Source organism: Macaca fascicularis, chromosome 12 (genome assembly GCF_037993035.2).
Source record: "Macaca fascicularis isolate 582-1 chromosome 12, T2T-MFA8v1.1".
Lineage (NCBI taxonomy): Eukaryota > Metazoa > Chordata > Mammalia > Primates > Cercopithecidae > Macaca > Macaca fascicularis.
The window spans coordinates 92,353,774-92,371,939 of record NC_088386.1 but is presented as its reverse complement, the minus strand read 5'-3'; the positions used below and the strand labels follow the sequence as shown (position 1 = coordinate 92,371,939).

Below are 18,166 nucleotides of genomic sequence, written 5' to 3'. Positions count from 1 at the left end.
TGACTCTTCACAAAAGGGGTCTCCAGATACCTCCTACAGGTGCTGTTCAAGCTGGTAACAGGTCAGTACCCCTCTGGGACAAAACCTCCAGAGGAAGGAACAAAACTTCCAGAGGAAGGAACAGGCTGCCATCTTTGCTATTTCATAGCCTTCACTGGTGATACCTCCAGGTATGGGAAAAACTGAGGCAACTAGGCTCTGGAGTGGATCCCCAGCAAACCACAGCAGCCCTATGGAAGAGTAGACTGACCGTTAAAAGAAAAACGAACAGAAAACAACAACGACAACAAAAGACCCCACAAAAACCCCAAAGTTCAGCAACCTCAAAGATCGAAGGGAGATAAGCCCACAAAGATGAGAAAGAATCAACACAAAAATGCTGAAAACTCAAAAAGCCAGAGTCTCCCCTAAATGGCTACAACACCTCTCCAGCAAGGGCACAGAACTGGGCTGAGGAAGAAATGGTTGAATTGACAGAAGTAGATGTCAGAAGGTTGGTAATAACAAACTTCGCTAAGCTAAAGGAGCTTGTTCTAATACAATGCAAAGAAACTAAGAATCATGATAAAACAGTACAGCAGCTGACAGCCAGAATAGCCAGTTTAGAGAGGAGCATAACTGATCTGATGGAGCTGAAAAACACAACACAAGAACTTCACAATGCAATCAAAAGTATCAACAGCAGAATAGACCACGTGGAGGAAAGAATCTCAGAGCTTGAAGACTATCTTTCTAAAATGAGACAGGCAGAGAGGAATAAAGAAAAAACGTTAAAGGGAATGAACAAAACAGGCCAACGTTCAAATTCGGGAACTGCAGAGAACCCCAGTAAGACACTTTATGAGATTAACCCCAAGACACATAATCATCAGGTTCTCTAAGTTGAAATGAAGGAAAAAATGTTAAGGGCAGCCAGAGAGAAAGGCCAGGTCACCTACAAAGGGAAGCCCATCAGACTAACAGTAGACCTCTCAGTGGAAGCCCTACAAGCCTAAAGAGATTGTGGGCCAATACTCAACATCCTTACCCATTTATGCCTAGTGATCCATTACTGGAACGCTAAGCTTGTTGGAATTACTTATATCCTACTGCTTAAGGCCATTGGCAAGGTTTGATTTTTCACAAAAAAATTTTGCAACCTCCGGCATAAATGGATTTAGAATTTCCAACTCAGAATTTCATATCCAGCCAAAGTAAGCTTTATAAGTGAAGGAGAAATAAGATCCTTTTCAGACAAGCAAATGCTGAGGGAATTCATCACCACCAGGCCTGCCTTGCAAAAGCTCTATAAGGAAGCATTAAATATGGAAAGGAAACATCATTACCAGCCAATAAAAAAGCACACTGAAGTGCACAGACCAGTGACACTATGAAGCAACAACATAAACAAGTCTGTAAAATAACCAGCTAGCATCATGATGACAGGATCAAATTCACACATAACAATAATAATCTTAAATGTAAATGGACTAAATGCCCCAATTAAAGACATAGAACAGCAAGCCAGATAATGAGCCAAGACTCATTAGTATGCTGTCTTCAACAGACCCATCTCACGTTCAAAGACACAAATAGGTTGAGGTCAAGAGTTTGAAACCAGCCTGGCCAACTTGGTGAAACCCCGTCTCTACTAAAAATACAAAAAAACTAGGAGGGCATGGTGGCAGGTGCTTGTAATCCCAGCTACTTGGGAGCTGAGGCAGAAGAATCACTTGAACCCGGGTGGTGGAGGCTGCAGTGAGCTGAGATTGCACCACTGCACTCCAGCCTGGACAACAGAGCGAGACTCCATCTCGAAAAACCAAAAACCAAAACCAAAACCAAACAAACAAAATAAACACATAGGTTCAAAATAAGGGGATAGAGGAAAATTTATCAAGCAAATGGAAGACAGTGGGGGGTCGTAACACTAGTTTCTGACAAAACAGACTTTAAACCAACAAAGATCAAAAAAGACAAAGAGGGGTATTATATAACAGTAAAGGGTTCAATTCAATAAGAAGAGCCAGGGCCGGGCGCGGTGGCTCAAGCCTGTAATCCCAGCATTTTGGGAGGCCGAGGCGGGCGGATCACGAGGTCAGGAGATCGAGACCATCCTGGCTAACACAGTGAAACCCCGTCTCTACTAAAAATACAAAAAAAAATTAGCCGGGCGTGGTGGCGGGCGCCTGTAGTCCCAGCTACTCGGGAGGCTGAGGCAGGAGAATGGCGGGAACCCGGGGGGCGGAGCTTGCAGTGAGCCGAGATCACGCCACTGCACTCCAGCCTGGGCGACAGAGCGAGACTCGGCCTCAAAAAAAAAAAAAAAAAAAAGAGCCAACTATCCAAAATATATATGCACCCAATCCAGGAGCACCTAGATTCATAAAGCAAGTTCCTAGAGACCTACAAAGAGACTTAGACTCCCACTCAATAATAGTGGGAGACTTTAACACCCCACTGACAGATCACTGAGACACAAAATTAACAAAGATATTCAGGACCTGAACTCAGCTCTGGATCAAATGGACCTGAAAGATATCTACAGAACTGTCCACCCAAAACCAACAGAATATACATTTTACTCATCGCCACATGGTACTTACTCTAAAATTGGACACATAATTGGAAGTAAAACACTCCTCAGCAAATGCAAAAGAACTGGAATTATAACAAAGTCTCTCAGACCCCAGCACAATCAAATTAGAACTCAAGGTTAAGAAATTCCCATAAAACCACACAACAATATGGAGAGTGAACAGCCTGCTCCTGAATGACTCCTGGGTCAGTAATGAAATTAAGGCAGAAATCAAGAAGCTCTTTGAAACTAATGAGAACAAAGATACAACATACTAGAATCTTCAGGATGCAGTTAAAGCAGTGTTAAGAGGGAAATTTATAGCACTAAAATGCCCACATCAAAACAATTAAAAAGATCTCAAGTTAATAGCCTAACATCACAACTAAAAGAACTGGAGCACCAAGAGCAAACAAACCTAAAAGCTAGCACAAGACAAGAAATAACCAAGATCAGAGCTAAACTGAATGAGATAAGAGACATGAAAAACCCTTCAAAAAAAAAAAAAAAAAATCAATGAATCCAGGAGCTGATTTTTTGAAAAAATAGACTGCTGTTTAGATTAAAGAAGAAGAAAAGAGAGAAGAATCAAATAAATACAATCAGAAATGATAAGGAGGATATTACCAGTGACCCCACAGAAATACCAACAACCATCAGAGATTACTATAATCATTTCTATGCACATAAACTAGAAAATCCAGAAGAAACAGATAAATTTCTGGACATATACACCTTCCCAAGACTGAACCAGGAAGAAACTGAATTCTTGAACAGACTAACAACAAGTTCTGAAATTGAGGCAGTAATAAATAGCCTACCAACCAAAAAAAGCCCAGGACCAGATAGATTCACAGTGAATTCTACCAGAGGTACAAAGAAGAGCTGCTACCATTTCTACTGAAATTATTCCCAAAAATTGAAAGGAGGGACTCCTCCCTAACTCATCAAATGAGGCCAGTATCATTCTGATACCAAAACCTGGCAGAGATACAACATAAAAAGAAAACTCCAAGCCAATATCCTTGATGAACATCAATGTAAAAATCCTGAAGAAAATACTGGCAAACCAAATCTAGCAGCACACTGAAAAGCTTATCCACTATGATCAAGTCGGCTTCATCCCTGGGATGCAAGGTTGGTTCAACACACGCAAATCAGTAAAGGTGATTCATTACATAAACAGAACTAAAGACAAAAATCACATTATCTTAATAGACGCAGAAAAGGCCTTCGATGAAATTCAACATCCCTTCATGTTAAAAACTCTCAATAAACTAGGTATTGAAGGAATGTATCTCAAAATAATAAGAGCAATCTATGACAAACCCACGGTCAACATCATACCGAATGGGCAGAAGCTGGAAGCATTCCCCTTGAAAACTGCCATAAGACAGGAATGCCCTCTCTCACCACCCCTATTCCACACAATGTTGGAAGTTGTGGCCAGGGCAACCAGGCAAGAGAAAGAAATACGAACAGAGGAAGTCAAATTATCTTTGTTTGAAGATGACATGATTCTATATCTAGAAAACTCCATTGTCTCAGCCCAAAAGCTTCTTAAGCTGATAAGCAACATCAGCAGTCTCAGGATACAAAATTAATGTGCAAAAATCACTAGCATTCCTATACCCCACCAACAGGCAGGCAGAGAGCCAAAACACAAACTCCCATTCACAATTGCTATAAAAAGAATAAAATACCTAGGAATACCACTGACAAGTGAAGTGAAAGACCTCTTCAAGGAGAACTACAAACCACTGCTCAAAGAAATCAGAGAAGACACTAACGGAAAAACATTCCATGCTCATGGATAGGAAGAATCAATATCGTGAAAATGGCCATACTGCCCAAAGTAATTTATAGATTCAATGCTATGCCCATTAAACTACCATTGATGGTCTTCAAAGAATTAGAAAAAACTATTTTAAAATTCATATGGGACCAAAAAAGAGCCTGAATAGCCAAGACAATCCTAAGCAACAAGAACAATGCTGAACTATCACCCTACACCTAACTTCCAACTATACTACAAGGCTGCAGTAACCAAAACAACATGGTACTGGTACTAGAACAGACACATAGACCAATAGAATAGAACCGAATAGAGAACTCAGAAATAAGACAGCACACCTATAACCATTTGATCTTCGACAAACCTGACAAAAACAAGCTACAGGGAAAGGATTCCCTATTTAATAAATGGTGCTGGGATAACTGGCTAGCCATATGTAAAAAATGGAAACTGGACCCCTTCCTTAAACCATATACAAAAATTAACTCATAATGGATTAAAGACTTAAATGTAAAGCCCAAAATTATAAAAATGCTAACAGAAATTCTGGGCAATATCATTTAGGACATAGGCACAGGCAAATATTTCATGACAAAAACACCAAAAGCAATTGCAATGAAAGCAAAAATTATCAAATGGGATCTAATTAAACCAAAGAGCTTCTGCAGAGCAAAAGAAACTATCATCAGAGTGAACACACAACCTACAGAATGGGAGAAAATTTTTGCTGTCTAATCCTTCTAATAAAGATCTAATATCCACAGTCTACAAGGAACTTAAATTTACAAGAAAAAAACAACCCCATTAAAAAGTGGGCAAAGGACATGAACAGTCACTTCGCAAAAGACGACATACATGTGGCCAACAAATATATGAAAAAAAAAGCTCAACATCACTGATCATTAAAGAAATGAAAATCCAAACCACAATGAGATACCATCTGAATGGCTATTATGAAAAAGTCAAAAAAACAACAGATGCTGGCAAGGTGGTGGAGAAAAAGGAAAGCATTTACACTGTTGGTGGGAATGTAAATAGTTCAACCACTGTGGAATAGAGTGTGGCAATTCCTTAAAGACCTAGAGGCAGAAATACCATTTGACCCAGCAATCCCATTACTGGAAATATACCTAAAGGAATATAAATCATTCTATTATAAAGATTCATGCACGTGTATGTTCACTGAAACACTATTCACAATAGCAAATACGTGAAATTAACCCTAAATGCCCATCAATAGCAGACTCAATAAAGAAACTGTGGTACATATACACCATGGAATACTATGCAGCAGTGAAAAGGAATAAGATCATGTCCTTTGCAGGGACATGGATGAAGTTGGAAGCCATATCCTCAGTAAACTAACACAGAAACAGAAAACCAAACATCATGTGTTCTCACTTATAAGTGGGAGCTGAATGATAAGAACACATAGACACATGAGTGGCAACAACACACACTGGAACCTGTAGGGGGCAGAGTGAGGGAAGAAAGAGCATCAGGAAGAATAGCTAACGGATGCTGGGCTTAATACCTAGGTGATGGGATGATCTGTGCAGCAAACCACCATGGCACATGTTTACCTATGTAACAAACCTGCACACGCTGCACATGTACCCCTGAACTTAAAATAAGATGAAGAGAGAAAAGAAAACCTTCAAATAGACACTTGCTAAAATCCTCTATAGAACAACCTATCACAGTACGAAAAAACTTGCCAAAATATTCATCACTGATAGAAACTTTTTTAGCATCATGGCAAAGGATGTGGCCAGATAATGTCTCATCTGTAACGAAATTAATTTGGAAAAGTTATAAAGGTGGGTATGAACTAGAACCATATCCTAAAAGACTCTTTGAGTACATCCAAATGGATTTTATATAACTACTTCATTCTATGTGTGTTATATATAGTAATAATGGTATATTTATTTTCTGGATGAGTGGAAGCACTAGCACTTAAAATGGCTAAAAAAGGATTTGAGTTTGTGTTTCCCACCAAGGACATTACATCTATCTAATAATACAGGGACACATTAAGCTGGAATGGTTTTTCATGATTTGAATTATATAAGCTTTCCTTTTTAAATGAATCCTTGTTGCTCATATCACTTCAATCCTCTGGAAAAACAGAAAAGGTCTTAATAGAATCAGAAAGTTCTACCCATTGGAGGTCCCAAAGTTCTCTGAAGGGCTTTCAGAAGCGGATGATCTGCAGAAATTGGCTGCTAACCCAAAAGCCTCAGAACAAGTAGACAGCCACACAAAATAGGTGGCTTCGGCCTGAGACCATTTGAACAAGATTCTTCTGTCACATTCTCTTTAACGTACCTTTGTCTGTTACTCTGCTGGTCATACTCCTCTCTTTACTAGTTTAAGCTTATATATAGTTGTGATTTAGCTGTCATATACCTCTTATAACAAATATAAGCTTTACTAGAAATGATCATCCATCTAACTATGTCTTTCTCCCAATCTAGTATAGCCAATCTAAAAAATAACATAAAGGTATGTTACATTAACTTTATCAATAATGGCACCCTTTGAGGACAATATATAAGTGAAGAAAAATGTCCTTGTTCTGGAAAAGGAGGATATAAATATTCTTGGCATATAACTGTGACTGTCATGACAACATTAAGTGGTAATACATTTACAATCCATTAAGGTTGATCATCTCCCTTGTCTAGTAACTGGGATCTTTTTCCTTTGTGGAATTCACCACCAAGGTTTTCAGTGCCAACCCTGGACCACGGTTAATTATTCTGGGGGGCTCCTGGTTAGGCTGTTTTAGAGTTATAATTCCCCAATACCCTCAACTGACTATATATCTTAAAGAGTCCAAAGGGATAAATCCCTTTTTGGAGAGACTCCTGTATTAGTCCATTCTCACACTGCTATACAGACCTGAGACAGGGTAATTTATAATGAGGCTTAATTGACTCACAGTTCCACAGGATGTACAGTAGGCATGGCTGGGGAGGCCTCAGGCAACTTATAATCATGGTGGAAGGGCAAAGGGGAAGCAAGCACATCTTCACGTGGCAGCAGGAGAGAGCAAGTGAACAAAGAGGTAATACACACTTTTAAACAACCAGATCTTGTGAGAAGTCACTCACTATGACAAGAACAGCAAGGGGGAAAACTGCCCCCATAATCCAATCACCTTCCACCAGGCCCCTCCTCCTCCAACACTGGGAATTACAATTCAACATGAGATTTGGGTGGGGACACAGAGCCAAACCACATCAACTCCTATGGATAGTGACCTATCCCATAGGAATTTGACAACTTGAGGAGACCACCAAAAATGTGTTCTCTCACTTTAGCTGACCCAGTAAATAACATGGCCCAACCCTTGGAGACACAGTAAACAACTTAAATTGTTCATAACCAAGCGTCTTCTTAGTCTGTTTCTGCTGCTATAACAAAACAGTTGAGACTGAGTAATTTATAAAGAACAGACATTTATTTCTTACAGTTTGGGAGGCTGGGAAGTCCAAGATCAAGGTGCTTGCAGATTTGATGTCAAGTGAGGACCCTGTTCCCTGTTTCTAAGATGGCACCTTGTTGCTGTTTCATCCAGAGGAGCTGAATGCTGTGTCCTCACATGGTGGAAGCAGAAAGGCAAAATGGCCCAAGTTAGTTCCCTCCAGCCCTTTAATGAGGCACTACTCCATTCATGAGGACAGAGCCCCAAAGGCCCCCCACTTAATCCACTTCCCCAGAGGCCCTAAAGGCCCCCCACTTAATACCACCAGAGTAAGAATTAAGTTTCAACATGAACTTTGGAGGGGACACATTCAAACCATAGAACCAAAGTAGTTACAGGTAATAAAATAGCCATGAATTATTTTCTTTTTCCAACCAGAGAGGTGTATGTACCAGTGCTAACACTTCACATTGTACCTGGGTTAACAAAATAGTTGTTTGATGTCTGTTGTTCAGTCTCAAATGCTTCTACAGAGCCACTGTCCTAACATATGATAGAGGACCAAAAGGGGGCACAAATAATAAAATGTTTACATCCTCCCCAAAGCAGATTAAGATTGATTGTTTGGAAGCCATGAGAACAAGCAGCTAGTTTTTAACTACCAGTTTTTACCAATTTTTAACTTGTCCATTAGATCAATGACAACTTTTTTTCTTTCTTTTTTCTTTTTTCTTTTTTTTTTTTTTGAGACAGAGTTTCACTCTGTTGCCCAGGCTGGAGTACAGTGGCGTGATCTTGGCTCACTACGACCTCCACCTCCTGGGTTCAAGAGATTCTTGTGCTTCAGCCATCCAAATAGCTGGGACTACAGGTTTGCAACACCACACCTGGCTAATTTTTGTATTTTTGATAGAGACAGGGTTTCACCATGTTGGCCAGGCTGGTCTCAAACTCCTGGCCTCAAGTGATCTGCCTGCCTTGGCCGCCCGAAGTGTTGGGATTACAGGCATGAGCCACTGGACCTGGCCAACTTGCCTTTTTGTACATGCTTTTACAAGCCTGAAAACCAGCAAGAGTCCTTTATTCCTTAAGTCAAACAAACAGAAATGGACCCACTCCAATTAACATGCTTCTGAATGTGAATCAATAAACAATAGTCTCACTTCAGTAACTACACTTCTACAGATGTCAATATGAATTCCATATTCCCAAAGAACCTACATGAGATTAACAGTCTGCTCTGCTCAAGGAAGACTATGCCTGAACAACAATTATCCCTTACTATACAGTAAGTGATAAATGTAGCTTTGTTTTTTTCTATCAGATATTGAGTAGTAGGCTCATCAACCTTTGACAGTCTTATATTTGATATTATTTACAATTTCATGATTGCTTACTTGATTTAGGTCCTGATAATGTCAGCAGCAGCTATGATTACTTGAGTATTAATTAAGTCAGGTATTATGCCATCCATTTACATATGCTAAACCTGGATTACCTAATCCACCACTCAACATCTGAAATAAAAAGATGAAGATGAGCTTATTCCTTAACTATAGTAAGGAAGAGCTATGTTGGTCAGGCATCGTCTCCCTGAGAAGAACAGACTGCTGCATTCTGTAACTTTTTTAATGACCAAGGAAGTTGTAAACATAATATCTGAAATGCCTTATTTGAGAATAGAGATATTAGTCATTTAAAAGCTATGCTGGTAATGACCCAACACAGAAGTGTGTCAGTCTGCAAGACAGTAGAGGAGTCTTTACCATTTTTCACACAATTCTGTTTTCAGGGATTATCTACTGCATGTTAGAGGAGGACGTTTCATTGAAGCAAAATATCATATCGTTTAGTGGCAATATCATTTAGAACCTTGCTGAAAGCTTTTTCTTATACTTATTAGAACAGACAAGAATCATGGAACACCATCTCCTATCATAAAACAAATTAACATACATTTATTGGGTGGAAAATGCAAAAAGGGACAAAACAACGGGGTAGCTTTGTACTGATATAATAGTTCATAAAATGATAAACTCAGGTCCAAAATCTTCAGCCCACATCAAAGACTTCATGTTCTTATGACTCTAGAAACAGGCCAGCCCTGGCTGCTGGGCTCGTGGAATCATGGAGTGTAGCTACACATAAAGAAGCTCCCTTGTCAAGGACATCACTTCCTCTGTACCTCAGAATGATACTTCTTGGGCATAGGCCTAAGATTCTGTTTTTTCTCCCATCGATGCAGAACAGATTGGTTGGACATGACATCATGTTTTACATCTTGGTCCTGTTGGAAAGAAAACACACGTAACACTGACTGTTCAAAGCTAACTGCAGCAATCTGCACCTGTTTTGCCTCTACACATGTCATGTATTCATGAAGACAGGTGATTCTAATCTAAAAAGTTTGTGACAGGTGGAAGTTTGTAAGAAAAAGAAATTAACTGGTTTGCTAGCATTAGTGTAAAGAAACTAAAGATTAACAGAGACAGTATCAAGATGATGAGAGAACTTTAGTAATTAGAAATCTGAGAAGCAACAAGTAGAAAATTGCTTAAGACATCCATGTCTTAATCTTACCTTTTCCTGCCACCTGTCTTCCCCAGAAGGCCTCTGCAACCGGTTTTTTGTCAGCTCAAGTTGTAGACCATCAAACCTGTGTTTAAACCAGCGATGGGCTTCTTCCAGGTTAGCTGTTATCTGAACATATAAATATCACCATTAAAAGACACAAAGAAAGAGTTACAAGTTTTTTGTGTATTAGTTGCAGAGATTTTTTACTTAGAAATTAAAAGACCCAAATTCTGACTGCATGTTCTTTGCAACCTATTTGCACAATATACTTAACAACCTATATATGAGAGTAATTTCTGAGTGAGGGGTTAAACAATGCATGCAGACTTGCTGCTTTCCATGCATTTGTTAATGTTTCCTGGATGTGAAGTAATGCAAGAGAGGACCCAGGAGAAAATTAAGAATGAAGGTACAAGATGGCTTTGAAAACGAAAAAATATATGAACTCTTAAGAATGTAGTAGTTCATGGGCCAGGTGTAGTGGTTCACATCTGGAATCACAGCACTTTGGGAGGCCAAGGCTGGTGGATCACCTGAGTGCAAGAGTTCAAGACCAGCCTGGCAACATAGTGGAACCTCATCTCCACCAAAAATTAGCTGTGCATGGTACACCACCATGCCCAGCTACTTGGCTACTTGGGAGGCTCAAGTGGGAGGATCATTTGAGCCTAGGAGGTGGAGGTTGCAGTGAGCCAAGCTTATGCCATATACTCCAGTCTGGTGACAGAGTGAGATCCTGTTTCAAAGAAAGAAAAAAAAGTATGATTTGAAATACCCCCCAAAAGGCTAATTTAAGTTTAGAATAGAAAAGGCAAATTCACAAATTAGTTAAATGGGGTCTACTTTACTTTTTTAGTTATTGATTGATTGAACAAAGAGCATCCACTTTCAGTAGGGTCATGTCAAATAATAATGCACTAAAATCCACACATATGCTGGTTTTTCCTCATATTTAGTAGGGAGATTTGGACTTCAGGTTTAATATTTTAGCATCGCGTTATCTCTCATCTATCATCAGGACACAGACTCTTAATCTAAAAATCACTTCTTTACAATAGAGACTACACTTGGGAAGTTACTGGTTTTTCCCTGTTGCATTCCTGACAACTCTGTTAATGAAGGACTTCACACTGACTTGGGTTGCTTCAGGGTTGTTGTGTTGAAGGAAACGTCTAAGTCTTTACGTCCATGGGTCTGGCTCACCTGTTCTGATTCCACACTGGCTTCTTTCAGCTTATTCTCTGTTGCCTCTTTACATTTCTTCAGGTGTCTGATAGTTTCTTCCAATTCCTGAAAATGTGATACAGAGATTTTTATAAACTTCCAACATACCATAAGGAATCAAATGCTTCACTTTTATAATAAATGGGCAACCAAATATGAAAATAGGATGGAGTGCCTTCTAACTTCAGGTGCTACCGACATATGAGATAAAAACCGTTATTTTCAGTTTAACCTATAGTCTCCATATCTACATATGTGGATATGATTACACATTTTGATTTTTTATTTATGGATTCTGTTGAGGAAAGTGATTAATATGTCTTTTCAGAACTGGAGAGATACTTCTCATGACAAACCCTATTGAAAGACAAGAGCTCAGTGATCTCTTGAAGTCCCTTTTCAGTGATATGACGTTATGCTTTTTATTCATTTAGGAATACCTAAGAGTCCTGTAACAGCAACAGGTATATCTGTGCTAGGAGAAGAAATGAGGTGTATAAAGTTCCTGAAAGGCTATGGAATTCAGTTCAGAAGTCTTACTTAGTAACTGATACTTTGCATATGTAAGCCCTAGATGTTCTTCAAAATTTGACGTTACTTTTATTCAACTGAAAACGGAGAACATTTGCCGTATTCAAACTACAGTCTTCTTCCTAGATACTATTATTCTAAGGACTTAGCTAAGATAAACAATTTGTAAATATGTGTTGTCTTCTGTAGACTCTAGAAAGTCTAGATGCAATACTGCTGGGCTTGGCACATGTCATTTGCTGATGATCTTTAAGATGAATCTTAGGAAACCTTTTACCTGGCACCGATTCTCTAGCTCCTGCCTTATTTTCCGCTCTGCTTCTAGGCACAGCTCTTGCTGTTTATTCCGCACTGAGGCATCATATTGGCTCTTGGCCAACATCTGCATCTCTTTCTGCAGGTTAGTCATTTCACACACAAATCTCTGGATACTCAAAGACTGGAAGGATACAAAGACGGAGACATTTGGTGAACCCCCTCCAAGTTTGAGATTTTGCATGAAAGGTAAACACAGAGTGTATGGAAATCATCTATCTACCTGTTCATAGTTTTTTTTCTGATATTGATCCTTAATTAGCTCCATTTGCTTCAATTCTTTTTCTATTTGCTAAAAGTAAATGGAAAATAACATAAAAAGATGATCAGTGGAAAAACTGGCTTGCTCTTTTTGCCTATAAGATGACAGAAAGATTCCAATATGAGACCCAAAGTTACCAGTTCCTGCTGAGCTTTCTTTCCCATCTGGCCCACTGATCCCAAAAGAGCAAAGTCCAGTACAATCAACACGGAAGGGACAGATGGGGAACCAGAATGTGACACTGGCAGCAAAGGAGAAATCAAACACTTACACAGCAGCGTCTCCACTGAAAAAGTCTCCCCAAAGGCAACTGGCTATAATTCCCAGAGAATACGTGGGGCTGGTAGGGTTCTAAAACCTGTCTTCCCCAGACACCACTGACTGCCTACATCCTCATAGGGTATCCAGGAAATGAGAAGAGGTTTCTCATACAACCTTCATCCTTTCTATATTCTGAGCATTATTCGCCTTAGCTGACAAGTGGAGCTTAATTTGGGTCTTTTGATTCTTTATTTTCTCCTTGTTACTTTCTAGTATTTTTTCTAGCTCTGCAAGTTTCTGTCGCAGCTCTCGGTTGGTCCGGGACACTTCCACTGATCTGAAGTTAGCTTCATCAAGGGCTTTCTTCAGCTTAAAACACAAGGGAAAAAATTGAAACATTTTTACTTTCCATCAAGAGAAGCTTATGTAGTTTTGTCCTTATATTTTGTTATCTTTGGATTTTCTTTTAAAAAGGAGAGTTAGTGAGGCAATAATAATGTCTGATTAAGCAGATTTATGGAGCAACAGACCAAGTGGTTTTCATAATTTTTATCACTGAAGAACAAACTCTTTCTTGGAATAAAGAATGTAAATGTATATTCATCATTTGCATTTTAAGAGCATGGCTTTGGAGTCAGGCCTCTGTCCAAATATCACCTTCAGCACTTACTGGTTGAGTGATCTGGGGCAATTAACTACCTTAAGCCTCAGGTTCATCATCTGAACAGTGTGTGTATAGCCTACTTCATAGAATACAAATAACAAATTAAATTAAGATCATATAGAGAAAGAAGTAGAGTTTGGCACACACAATACTCTGTGATTATCATGCTATAAGCTCTTCTCTGTCACTTGCAACCTCATTTCTGAAGAAATGAAAATGAATTATATGGCAGTTTATATAAATATCTGTCAAGTTATTGACTGTCATGGCATATATTTTTATAATTTTGCTTTTTGTTCTCAAGGATTTTAATAAACTTATCTCGTGAAAAAAACTGCATAGTAGTTACTTAAATAATTTTACAGAGTTCCCGTCCTTCTAATATGCCCTTAAACCACTGCCACTCGAAAACTTTAGGAAGAGGAGGCAGTTGAGAAGGGAGAAGACAGGAAGGTGGTACTCTCTATGTCTGCCAGCATTTAACACAGCAAAGAGTGAAGTCAAGGATATCTGTACCTTTTCTTTCTATACTAGTTCCTTCTTTTAGATCCTAACTTTACACTACAGTCTTTTATTACTGCCCAACTAACTTCCTGTTAGATATTTCAGTTACCTCAATCACAGCCTTTCTAAAACTGGATAAGCACTAGCAACTATCATTTACTTTGTAGTGATTATTATGTTCAGGTACTGTGATAATTACTTTAAAAATGCTTTCCAATTTAATTCTCAAGATAAACTTGAAAAATAGTTGTGGTAGTTTCCATTTTATGACTGAGGAAACTGAAACTCAGAAATTAAGTCACTTACTTACACAGTAAATTAACACGTAGCTAATAAGAGGCAGAGCTGGGACTCAGGCAGTGCTCTGTGAGCCCACTGCTGCTGCCAACTCCTCACTGCTGTCACTCCCTCACTGTCACTGATCCTTCTTCAAAGGATTTCATTTTGTATTTTTTTTTTTTTGAGACGGAGTTGCACTCCGTAGTCCAGGCTGGAGTGCAGTGGCATAATTATCAGCTCACTGCAAGCTCCACCTCCCAGGTTCATGCCATTCTCCCGCCTCAGCCTCCCCAGTAGCTGGGACTACAGGTGCCACCACCACACCCAGCTAATTTTTTTGCATTTTTAGTAGAGACGGGGTTTCACTGTGTTAGCCAGGATGGTCTCAATCTCCTGACCTCGTGATCCCCCCACCTCGGCCTCCCAAAGTGCTGGGATTACAGGCGTGAGCCACTGAACCCGGCTGTAAGTATTCTTAACAATGATCTCTGACTAAAGGTACATTTCTACATTTAGCACACCTTTATGTTCCCTAATTCTTCTATAAAAAGAATTTGTTTTTTATAACATTTGTATTTATATAGTGCTTTGCAATTCACAAAATTGTTTTATATACCATTATTTGAGTTTGATTTTGTGAATCATCTGTCAATTGCAACTACTAAATGTAACAAATTTGGTGAAACACAGACCAGCCATGCCAACCAAGGAATTATTTTAATCCCTCCTTCTCCAGGATACAACATTTAATGTCTGTTTGATAATTTCTTTTCTTTTCTTTTTTGGAGACGGAGTCTCCATCTGTCACCCAGGCTGGAGTGCAGTGGCGCCATCTAGGCTCACTGTAACCTCCACCTCCCAGGTTCAAGCGATTTTTGTGCCTCAGCCTCCTGAATAGCTGGGATTACAGGCACCTGCCACCATGCCCAGCTAATTTTTGTATTTTTAGTAGAGATGGAGTTTCACCATGTTAGCCAGGCTGGTCTCAAACTTCTGACCTCAGGTGATCCACCTGCCTCAGCCTCCCAAAGTGCTGGGATTACAGGCATGAGCCGCCTTGCCCGGCCTGTTTGATGATTTTTCTATTAAAATGGGCTTTCTGACTTAATTGTTTTCTATTTTCAACTGAACTACTTTGCTTGGCCCTAATCATCTAATACTCAAATTAACGGTTATAGTTTTCTTGAGTCTCCATGCCTCCAGTTTCTCTTCATTATCCTCTACTGTCCTCTGTTGTTACATTAACCTTCCTAAACTTATGCTTCTATCACACCACCCCCTGCTCAGAAACCCATAGTGCTCCATTTCTACCTGAGTTCACATCCAACATTTCTATAACTAAGGCCATCCATCAGGTGGTCCCATTTAAGCTAACACTCTTTCTCTAACATTTCCCAAAGTCTCTGCTCTAATCAACAGAGGCTACTTTTCATCTGCTTGCATGTCCTGTTCATTTTTGTAAGTAAGCTTGGCCAGTTTTGTAAGGTGTCCAGTCCTGCCATCTCTGCTAGTCTCAATCCTGTATTCTCATTAAGCTTCCCTTCTTCTATCAACCAAATGGCCTAAAATAAACTTTCTCTTACTTCGAATTCCTTCAAAGTTGTACACAGCCTCTGCTACCCAAGCAAGTTCTCTGATGTTTTCCCTATTTGTCTCATGTCTGGAGTGGAGATCCCAAACAAGGGTCATTTGGCACACACTAGGGCAGGACCATATATCTTCTACTGTTTTCTCCGTGTCTCTCAGGACATGGTAGATGCAGAATAGATGCCAGTTAAGTGAACTGAGAAGACAGATGATTTCTCTTCTGTCTATCACATGGCAGTCTCCTTATTCCTCTATCCCTCTCGCTTATCACTCTCTGATGGAAAATCTCCCACCAAGGCACACCTTTGCTGGGCAGAGAATTCTGTCAGAAACTTTTTTCTTGTGTGCTGCTTTACAGAGCGGTCTTAATTACATCTGGCCTGCTGATCAAAGGGGGACGAGAGGAGTCAGAGGCCAACTGCAGCCATTCTCTGAAATCCCAGAGCTGCTTTTCCTCCTAAGAGGCATTCACAAAGAGAGAAACTTTCCTCATGACTCTATACCTCAGCCACTTCCCGTTGTGCCACTTTCTTTGCAGTTTCTCTCTCAGTTTGAAACTGCTTTCTTAGGGCTTCTATGCGTTCAGCATGCAATTCTGCTTCCACTTTGGACTCTTCAGTCATCTGGTCTCTGTTTTGAAGAAGAGAGGTGATAAGTCACCTTTAGAAATCATTTTAGGAGGTAAGAAAGTTTTGGAGGGGAGTGTGCAACTCTCCAAAAGGTATGTGATTTATAAACAAGCAGCCTCTCAGTAGCCTGGTGAACCTAATTTGGAGCTCATTAACAGAAGAAAAAAGAAGTGAACTTACCTGTAGCATAAAAAAACATTAATTCTACGTAAAAATCATCAAACAGGCCAGGCAAGGCGGCTCATGCCTGTAATCCCAGCACTTTGGGAGGATGAGGCAGGTGGATCACCTGAGGTCAGAAGTTTGAGACCAGCCTGGCCAACATGGTGAAACTCCACCTCTACTAAAAATACAAAAATTAGCTGGGCATGGTGGCGGGTGCCTGTAATCCCAGCTATTTAGGAGGCTGAGAAACAATTAACTCATTTTACCAACCAAATGAGTAAAAAACTCACATCAAAGAAAAATATTGGAGGAAGCAGAAATACTTTAAGAGATATTTGCTTTTGTCTTTTCTCTTGCCTTTGTCTTTTCAAACAAAACCATTATTTTAGCAAAGGGATTAAGACTATGGGTTTTGGAGTCAGCCTGCTACTGTCTGGATTGTAATCTCAGCTCTAGTAAGATGATGTCTTTTTGCTAGCAGCTGTTTACTACTCAAGTTTTAACTTGTAATAATATTGTTTCCTTATCTTTAAACTGAGAGCCTTAAATTAGATTAGCATTCCTAACTTGAACTCCTTGGTCAAGACCCATGATTAATCTTCTGAGGATGCTGGAATTCCCGGAAATAATATGCAAAATGTGTGTGTGTGTGTGAGGGATTGTAGTTGAGTCCATAGCTTCTGATTTTTAAAAGGATAAGTGACTCCAAAAAGGACCAAATGGATTTAAGCAATTACTAGGCTTCTTCCAGCTTTAACATTCTCTGATCCAGCTGATAATGACTTACTATATGATTACTCGAGTTATTGGTTCTTTCTCAAAGGATAGGAGCCTGCCCTGCCATGAAATCATCTTCATTTCCCCCCTCTCTCCTCCTGACCATCTCTTGCTCTTATTTGTATAATACATCCATGTTCTCCATGTGTCTCTAAAAGCACATCTACTAATGGATTCAGTTTCTCCACTTAGCAGCATTCAGTGACTTGGTCTCTACATGAGACTTGCAGGTGGTAACTTCAACTGTCCCTCCAGTACCCCAGGCAGGAATGTATCAATACACTTTGGTCATCACATCTAAAAATTTGCTGACACCTGTCCTCAAGGCACAGCATAAAGGGATGGAGATCCTAAAGTTACTGGATATAATTGTGGTTATTTCTTACATTCCCACACTCCTCCCCATACCCACCTCAATCTGAAAAATGAGCAAAAAATTCATGGAGATATAGAAAGGGAACAAAACCATCATTTTTACAGTGCTGTATTTTGATTTTCTTGTAACTTTCTAAATTGCCTTTAAATTTATTGTGCTTATATCGAAATGATTAAGACTATAAGTTTTGGAGTCAGCCTGCTGCTGCCTGGATCCTAATCCCAGCTCTAGTA

The 18,166-nt window shown here is 39.6% G+C and overlaps 1 protein-coding gene across 14 annotated transcripts in view; it reads right to left on the bottom strand.

Moving 5' to 3' along the window:
- Positions 1-18,166, bottom strand: part of CCDC150 (coiled-coil domain containing 150) — a 139,919-nt gene that overhangs the window by 35,304 nt on the left and 86,449 nt on the right. For 4 of the 14 annotated variants that reach the window (XM_065525809.2, XM_065525811.2, XM_065525810.2 and 1 more), the window contains 7 exons: positions 16,490-16,616; positions 13,127-13,321; positions 12,653-12,721; positions 12,392-12,553; positions 11,563-11,649; positions 10,366-10,485; positions 9,719-10,072 (listed from right to left, as the gene is read on the bottom strand). In XM_065525809.2, the coding sequence (XP_065381881.1) occupies positions 9,956-10,072; positions 10,366-10,485; positions 11,563-11,649; positions 12,392-12,553; positions 12,653-12,721; positions 13,127-13,321; positions 16,490-16,616 (877 nt within the window). In that variant the 3' untranslated portion in view covers positions 9,719-9,955. Of the gene's footprint in view, positions 1-9,718; positions 10,073-10,365; positions 10,486-11,562; positions 11,650-12,391; positions 12,554-12,652; positions 12,722-13,126; positions 13,322-16,489; positions 16,617-18,166 lie in introns of those variants that run through there. The other 10 variants (XM_074009611.1, XM_074009613.1, XM_074009614.1 and 7 more) reach the window with 6 other exon arrangements.